General features: G+C 34.7%; 2 protein-coding genes across 2 annotated transcripts; one reads left to right on the top strand and one right to left on the bottom strand.

Annotated features, from left to right (window-relative positions):
• Positions 1-2,063: 2,063 nt before the first annotated feature.
• Positions 2,064-4,357, top strand: LOC120071566 (cysteine-rich and transmembrane domain-containing protein WIH2). Its single transcript, XM_039023905.1, has 3 exons — positions 2,064-2,241; positions 2,320-2,509; positions 4,044-4,357. The coding sequence occupies exons 1-3, from the start codon at positions 2,187-2,189 to the stop codon at positions 4,099-4,101; spliced, it is 303 nt and encodes a 100-aa protein (XP_038879833.1). The 5' UTR covers positions 2,064-2,186; the 3' UTR covers positions 4,102-4,357.
• Positions 4,358-4,870: 513 nt separating this feature from the next.
• On the bottom strand, positions 4,871-7,913 carry LOC120082645 (protein AUXIN SIGNALING F-BOX 2-like). The gene is made up of 3 exons (XM_039037900.1): positions 6,833-7,913; positions 5,964-6,459; positions 4,871-5,841 (listed from the first exon to the last, which is right to left on the bottom strand). The coding sequence occupies exons 1-3, from the start codon at positions 7,282-7,284 to the stop codon at positions 5,071-5,073; spliced, it is 1,719 nt and encodes a 572-aa protein (XP_038893828.1). The 5' UTR covers positions 7,285-7,913; the 3' UTR covers positions 4,871-5,070.
• Positions 7,914-9,211: the final 1,298 nt, after the last annotated feature.

Raw genomic sequence — 9,211 nt, 5'->3', positions numbered from 1 at the left:
GTATTAGCCAAACTATCGGATAATGGATATCTAAACGATCACTTAGTATTATCTAAACGATCGCATAACAAAACCTAAACGATCGCTTAGTATTAGCCAAACGATCACATAATGGATATCTAAATGATCGCGTAACAGTTAGCTAAACGATCACTTAGTATTATCTAAACGATAGCATAACAAAACCTAAACGATCGCTTAGTATTAGCCAAACGATCACATAATGGATATCTAAACGATTGCGTAACAGTTGGCTAAACGATCACTTAGTATTATATAAACGATCACATAACAAAACCTAAACGATCGCTTAGTATTAGTCAAATGATCACATAATAGATATCTAAACAATCGCGTAACAGTTGGCTAAACGATCACTTAGTATTATATAAACGATCACATAACAAAACCTAAACGATCGCTTAGTATTAGCCAAACGATCACATAATGGATATCTAAACGATCGCATAACAGTTAGCTAAATGATCGCTTAGTATTATCTAAACAATCGTATAATAAAATCTAAACGATCGCTTAGTATTAGTCAAACGATCGCATAATGGGTATCTAAACGATCGCGTAACAGTTAGCTAAACGATCGCATAACAAAACCTAACGATCGCTTAGTATTAGCCAAACGATCGTATAATGGATATCTAAACGATTGCGTAACAGTTAGCTAAACGATCGCTTAGTATTATTAAACGATCACATAACAAAAATTATATGATCGCTTAGTATTAGCCAAACGATCGCATAATGGATATCTAAACGATCGCTTAGTATTCTCTAAACGATCGTTTAACAAAAACTATACGATTGCATAATAGATATTTCAACGATCGTATAATGCATAGCTAAACAATCGCTTAATATTCTCTATACGATCGCATAACAAAACCTAAACGATCGTATAACAAAAAATAAACGATGACGTAACAGTTAGCCAAACGATCGCATAATAGATATCTAAAACGATCACATAACATTTAGTTAAACGATCACTTAGTAATATCTATCCGATCGCTTAAAGTATTCGTAAAGACACGTTCACCGTGCGGTCTGAAGGCTTTTTAAAAATTGGAGGTAATTTTGAAACTTTGCATGGGAAAAAGGTCAGTAGTAGAAAAGTTTTTAGGAAGAGTCATTGGTAGAAAAAATTTTGAGTTTCAGGTCATTTCGTGAAATTTTCCAATTGGATTTATTTGCATGCCATTTATTTATTATTATTTTATTTTTATATATTATTGTTGAGTTTTGGTTGTAAAGTATAAATCTGACATCCATATACAGCTTAAACTTGTCGTATTACATCCATTAGGAATCTGAAGTTGGTTGCTTATGAATTTGACCCATACATTTTAAAATGTAAGCTTGTGTGATGAATTCCGAGGCAGTTGGTTCAATACTAAAAGAAAATTGATAATATCTATCAAAAACGAAATTCCGCTACTCTACATCTCATCCAATACGTCGTGTCACTTTTTCGTTAATCAATTAATGATAGAATTAAAATAGGGGTTATATAGAAATATTTTCTGTCTTTTTCTAACTTAAGTGACTAAGTTTAGTCATTAACATTTTGCCCTGAATTTTTATTATCATATTAGATTTTAGGTTAAATAACAAGTTTAATCACTAAATTTTCATATCCATGTCTATTTGGTTCCCGAACTTTAAAATATATAAAATATAGATATCTAAAGTCTTTAACATTTCAAAATTTCGTCAATTATATTCTTAAATTTTGAAAAGTTTTAATAGATCTCTAATCCTTCAAGTGATGCAAAAATGAAAGTTTATGGACATATTTAACATGAAATTCAATTCTATATCGATTAATTAATTTTTAAAAATCCAAACTGTCTATAAAAAACTATTGGATGTAAATATAAAAATTCACCAACTACGTACTTTTTAGATATAAATGTGAAAGTAGAAGGACTAAATGGTTAATGTAACTACTTATACGCGGATTGAGTGGTGTATTTGGACAATATTTTGGATCTATATGCAATTATTTAAAAGTCTTATCATTGGATATGTTATGTAAAATAAATGCTTACAACTATAATTTCGGGCACATACCCACCACGTTAAGCAATTTGCTCTTCTCATTTTCATCTTCTTCTTCTTCTTCCTCATCTCTAAGATTTCTCCATTTCCATTTCCATTCCCAAAGAATCATGAGTTACCCTTACGGCTACCACCAGCCTCCGCCGGAAACCTACCCTCCTCCCGGTCAGATCTCTTTCTTCTTCTTCTTCTGATTTTCCGTCTCCGTTTTCATTTCATCTCATTCTTTCTTCTCTTCTACAGGGTACCCTCCACCGCAGCCTGGATATCCCGGCCATCAGCCACCGCCACCTCCGCCGCACCAAGGCTATCAAGGGTATTTCTATGATGGGTATCAGCCATCGGCGCCGCCTCCTCCTCCTCCACCGCCTTATCATCATCAGCACTATCACTACGATGATCGAAATGATTGTTCCTCATTCCTTCATGGATGGTATGTTATTCCCCTAATTCCTTCAATTTGTGTTATGCTTATTACTCTGCGGTTGATTATTTTGTTGATGCGCTTGTTTGACTTTGTGGTCTTGTTGATTCATCCATTGGTTATGTGTTGTGAAAATTGATTGGATTTGTGGATTTTTTTTGGGATTTTGAAATTGGCAATTCAAATTCCTTCCCACTACTTATAATTTCACTTTGTTTCTTGATCTTCTTTCAATTTGATAGGCTATTTTTCTCTTACAGCAGGAAAAGAAAAAAAATGATTCAATATAGGCCGAGACAATGTGGCTGTCTCTTAGTAATTGTTCGATTGATTTTTTAACTACATTTTGTAATTGCTTGCTCATACATCCAATTGTATAGAATCCTAAGCGACATTATTGTTCCCTCCCCCTTGAATAATTCCTTCTTGCAATAGTCTTTTGTGCTGAGAAGTTATTTAAACCCTTGTTTGGTAACTATTTAGTTTTCCGGTTTTGGAGAAATGTGCTTGTTTTATTACAAGTTCTTTACAATAATTTACTTTCTTAAGGAAACATTTGAGTTCTTAACTACTTTTTTAGTTTTCAAAACTTTCGCTTGAATTTTGGAAACACTTGTAAAATGTAGATAAGAAAACAAAGAAATCCATAACTGAATGTGGTGTTTATAAGCTTACTTTTCAACAACCGAAAACTAAGTTGTTATCAAATGGGATCTAACTTTTTCAATTTGTTTGGATGCACTCTATCTAAGGACATTATAGAATGGAAGGGGCTATCCTGAACCAATCAAAATTATCTTTGTTCTTGTTGTCATGAACGAAGCAGTATTTTTCTTAGTTTAGTTGGCAATAGGGAAAAGTAAATTGGTCATGTAATGTTTGATATGGGTGCACAGAGCATCTGATGCTTCTCCATTAATGCTACTTTATTTGTGATCCAATCCTTTCTTCCTCTTTTTATGTTTCATTAGCTCTGATAAAACTATTGAATTGAACTGTCTGTTTGTCAAATTATTGATAAGACTTTAACAATCTCATTTTTGCCAGTGTGGGTCCATTATCTTTAACGTTGTTCCCTTGTAATTTGGAACTTGATTTTGCTTGTCCATTATCTTTAATATCCATGTTTATAGGCGTTTAAATGTTCCTGTTGTGCATGAGATAGCTAAAGAAGCCCGCTCTTGTTCGGGCGTGTTTTATTGGCTTGCTCCCTTTCTTTGTTGGGTGGAGGACTTGTGTAGAACTTGGATGGTTCTGTTTTTAGGTCCGCGAGGTTCAATTCATGTTTCTTTTCCAAAAATAAAGGAAAGAACATTTAAGAAGTTTGCTTTCTTGCAACAGATAATGTCTTAGTACTTACAGAAGCTTTTGCCCTTTTCCTCCATTAAACTGAGAAATCAAATGCCTAAGAAATGTGAAATAGGTCCTTTTTTCTTCTTTCTTGGTTCTTTTTTAATATGAGCAACCAGCATATGAATTTCATAGTGTCCAATGTGAATGGACTTTTGATTATGAGTAACATTAAATGTATTATCTTGTGCAGCTTAGCCACACTTTGTTGTTGTTGTATGTTGGAGGAGTGCTTGGCCTGCTTCCGGTAGACAGTTGCAAAATCGGTGTTCTTTTTCAATCTATTCAGCCGTGCTGTGTTCGTGTCTTCTATTCTGCTGTGTTCATGTCTTCTATTATGAATCGACGCCTGTTTTTGCATCACTTGGAACAAGATTTGTTTGTTTCTGGTTTGTGTGATTGTAAACCATCTGTATTGTTTGATATCTAAACGCTCCTATTTACTTTTATACATACCTAAATAAATAATAGTTAATACTAGTAGACTTGAAATCCCTATTTTTGTCATCCAGATCAACTTCTTTAAGATTTTGATGCATAGTTTCTGTGGAGCCTTAAAATTATAGAAAGAAGAAAATGCTATTTGAAACTTGGTTTAATCCTTCATTTGGTATCCAAACATTTTGATGTTGTTAGTGGCAAAACTGATGTTGGGCCCGGCTTTCGTTTTTGCAAAAGTGGGGGTTCCTTTATTTTTTTTATTTTTAATAACTTTGACCGTTGATCATGAAGCTAAAACATCTGAATAAATTTCTTTCCAGAAGAGATTGGAAGTATGAGCAATAATAATCAGGACAGGTATTTTCAGGTATTGGAAGCAACAAACAAGTAAGAGTCCATTACCTAGGGAAAGTGAGGACACAAGGAGTTCATATAATTGTTGAAAATAAAAGAATTGAGATTCCATCAAATCTCTCATAAGGTAAAAGAAATGAATTTTTTAGGCACCAATAAAATGTAAGGAAGAGTAGAGTCCTGGGAGTAGATGGCAGAGAGAAATAGAAGGGTTCCAAAAAGCAATTGAGAAATGAGAAAACTGGAATTGCGAAGTCTTGTCTATAACATCGATGCAGATTACAAATTGAAAAACTCCCAATAATTACAATAAACACCAATACACTAAACTCACGTAGCTAAATAAAAATCCCACAGGTCAGTTTCCCTAACAAAGAAAAAGGTACAAAGTAAATTCAAAAGCCTTCAAGGAAACAAGTATCAATCTACAATGTCCATACAAACTTAGGAGCATCTTTCCTTGGTCCTACTAATGTACGGTACAGATACATTTTCCCTACTTTCTGCCCATCGTCGCGGCAGAATTCCGACTGATTGTTCTCGTCAATGATCTCCACGTTCAGCCTCGGCATCTTCTTTGCTAATGTCTTGCAGCCACCAAGAGTAATATTGCAGGACGACATCCAAAGGGATCGCATTGTTTCATACTTCCCAACGTCCTGCAGAAGTGCCATGTCACCAAACGGGCTGTCCATGATCTCGAGCTTGCGGAGTTTCTTGCAACCATTCAGTACGTGAATCATTCCCTTGTCACTGTCCCCAGCAAATGCTAATGAAAGCATTTCTAGATGCTTTGCATATTCACCAATGTAATAGAAGACCTGATCTGTAAGAAGGCCCGAGAGAGATAAACGTCTCAGACCTTTGCACGCTTGAACAATTGCCCCAAAACCTTCATCCAGTGCATTCCCAGTCACGGGGTCCGGTTTTGTGGGATCGAGGATGCACAACCTGAAGCGTATGAAGTTTGGGTTGTTCTTTGCTACGGTTACAAGGGCAGCATTTGTCATCTGATGGCAGAAGTATAATATCGAATGAAGTTTTGGGCAACCCATCGATATAGCAACCAAACCTTCTTCTGTGACAGCAACATTACCAACCCCGGAGAGATCAGACGGGAAAACCCTCAATTCCTGCAATTCTTTACAAGTTGAAGCAACAACTTCCAGTCCTTTGTCTCCAATACCATCCAGAATCTGTGAGGATCACCCAAGATCACTTCTCGTCATTTAAGAGACATAAAATAGACCCACATATAAAGGTGAAATCATATACATATAAAGGTTTATATTGTAGTAGTAAGGTCAAATGATCATACCCACAAGCGCTGAAGTTTCTCGCAATATCGAATAACCTTTATGAGCTCGTTGCCATGAAGCCCAGGAGCATAGCTCAGGTTCAAGGATGTCAAATTTGAGCAAATTGGGTAAATGGAGGCCAGGCAGCGAGGAGAAACATCTAAAAAACCAGATAAACTCCTGATCGATTTGCATTTCAGAATGGTGTTTTTGAGATTGTCATACATCTCAGAATCTCGATCGTGAACGTAAGACCCTGTGCCCAAATCCACAAGTTGAGGAGCACGTGCCAATATATTTTGCAAGGTTTCAAGAGGCACCGCACGGTTCAGCCTCAAACTCTTGAGGTTAGGAGATCTCGCCACAAGCCTCTCAAGGGCGCCAAGATTTACTTCGCCTCTGAGGCAAGCAAAATTCAGACAGACAAGAGATGTGCAGCTCTCTGGAAAGCAGCTAAGCCAGTAATTACTATGGTCATCAATTTCATTCTCTTGCAGGTCCAGCTCCCTCAGAAACCTAAGTGAAACAAAAACCCAACGGCAAACAGAAAGCAAAACACATCAATAAACCATAATCTCGCATCACCCAAAGACCCAACAAATATTTTCCAACTACAATCAATGATAAATCTACACAGCAGCTGAAGAAAAAACCCACTGACAGCATAATCTCTAAACATAGCTCTAAAGTCAGCAATCAACAACACAACACAACAGACCATCTATCCTTAAAATGCTCAGCTCAGACAGACAGAGAGTTTCAAAAACTAATACAGAGCCACCAACTACCAAGAGTAGTAAGTAAATGTAATGTCTCTAATTACAGCCCAACAAACAAAGCTCAACAGCAAAGGAAATTTCTTCTTTTATTATTATTATTATCATTTTACCTGCAATTGGCAGCAATGGCAGCAAGGCCATTGGTGGTGAATCCCTCGCAGCTGAAGAGAAGCAGTGACTTGAAATTGGGAAAGGATCGAGAAAGAAGCTCAAGGCTGTCGTCGGTGACGACCATCCGCTTCAGACGGAGCTCCTCAAGGGAAATCCGGCGCTTAGCAAAGGCTTGGATCCAAGGGTAAACATAGCCACCCCAATCATGAGGGACCAAATTGAAATCGGCGAAATGGGGCTTTCCCTTTAGGGTTAGGGATTTAACACATGGGAATCTTCCGATTAGCCTCTCTGGCGTGATGGAATAGCAATTTCCGACGAATACTTTCTGTCTGCTAAATCTCTCAACTCTGTACCATAATTTGCACACCAACGACACCGCGTTCCGGTCGCGATGAGACGTTACATAATCAAAAACATGTTCTAAAACCTCGTCGGGAAAATAATTCATCGTTTCTCAGCATCCAAACGGAAAATTCCCCCCCCCCCCCCCCAAAAAAAAAAAAAAAAAAAAAACCAGGAGAGAAAAAAAAAATAAAAATGGACGCAACTTTCCCCAGGGAAAGGAAAAAGAAGCAGCAAACACTTTCTGAAGAAAAAAAATATACTTAACCTCCAAAAGGAAAAAAAAAAACGAGGAAACCCCTGCTTTATCCAGCAGTATTACATACCGGGAGAAGAAGAAGGGGACAAATTGAAGCAGATCTCCAACGGATTCGCTAATGAAATTTGAAATCCGCGGCGAAGTTGACAGATCGAAGGTGGTAAAGAGAACATAAGAAGAAATCTTGCATCTGGGCCAGTTCAAAAACGTAGATCTGCAGAGGGAGAGAGATTGGGGGAAAATAAATGGAAAAATTGGGGGAGAGAATGAAGAGAATGATGATGATGATGAAATGAAAAGCAAAACAGAGTTTGATTAGATCTGTTGAAGAAGAACACAAAGAAATATGTACAGAAATTAAAACTAAGGGATTGGATTCTAATGATGCAGATGAGAGAGAGAGATAGAGAGAGAGAGAGAGAACAGAACAAATACGGAAGAACAGCGTCGTCGTCTCTCCTCTTCCACTCAAAAAACGAACTGAGAGAGAAATGGAAGAGCTTGAGAAAGGTAACCATGGTTAGTTTTTAACTGGAGGTAGTTTAACCATGAGTCAACATGCATGTGTCCTTATCTCTTGTTTCGAAGAGAGAGAGGCCCCCACACTGCCCCTTGTCTTAAATTTTTATTTTTATTTTTTGAAAAAAAATAATTTTAACTTTTTGATCCATTTGATTTTGGATTAATTTTAAAATGTTATATTTTTACTTCTACCTTTTTATTTAATTCAGTTTTATTTACATTTGGCTTTTATGCTTCAACATCAAATACTTTTAAATTTGATTTTTCATTGAATACCTAATTTTGATTAATGTTAATTAATTAATTTAAAATAATTGAAAGAGGTATAGTTAATTAGCTTTTGTTTGTTTTTTTATCATTATTAAAATTAATTTTAAATTTTTACATAGTGATTATTTGAAGTTAAATTAACATCAAAGACCAAGACAAACATTAGTAAAAATTAAGACTACAAAATTGTAAAATATTGATATTACAGACTAAATGAAAACTAAACTTAAAATTTGTAATTTAGGTCTTGTTTAGTAACTATCACGTCTTTTATTTTTTATTTTTGAAATTAAACTTATATTCTCCTCATTTTTTATGATGATTTGTATTTTCTTAAATACAATTTAAATACAATTGTTGAATTTTTAGCCAAATTTTAAAAACAATAACAAGTTTTTAAAAGCCACTTTTTTAAGTTTTTAAAATTTGACTTCCTTTTCTAAACCATTGGTAAAAAAATAGATAACAAAGAAATAAATGTGGAGATTGAAGTAATATCTATAAGCTTAATTTTCAAAAACAAAAACCAAAAATAAAAAACCAAATTATTACCATACGGGACTTTAAAGATTAAAATATCATTTTGATCTCTATACTTTAAAGTGTGTTCAAAATTGTCAAATTTTAATTCTTATACTTTTTTAGTTTCTTAACATTAATTTTTACTAAAATTGGTTAAATAATAATAATATTTTCTACGAAAGACAATGCAATATATGAATATGTTTTAATAGTAAAAATGCTAATAGATGACAAAAACAATAAACTAATTGTGGAGACTAAATCTAAGAAAACTAAATTTGGACACCTGAAAATATAGACAAAAATTTAATGAACTTTAAAGTATATTAACTAAAATGATATTTTAACCTATTTCAAAACTTATGAATGAAGTAAAAATTAGACTCAAAATTTAAGGATAAAAATCTAACATTTTGAAAGTAATTAGAAATTTAAGAATAATAAATATCTGGGCAAATAT

The sequence above is a fragment of the Benincasa hispida genome, chromosome 1 (genome assembly GCF_009727055.1).
Source record: "Benincasa hispida cultivar B227 chromosome 1, ASM972705v1, whole genome shotgun sequence".
NCBI lineage: Eukaryota > Viridiplantae > Streptophyta > Magnoliopsida > Cucurbitales > Cucurbitaceae > Benincasa > Benincasa hispida.
The sequence above is the reverse complement of the archived record's forward strand: the minus strand, read 5'-3'. Positions and strand labels throughout refer to the sequence as shown.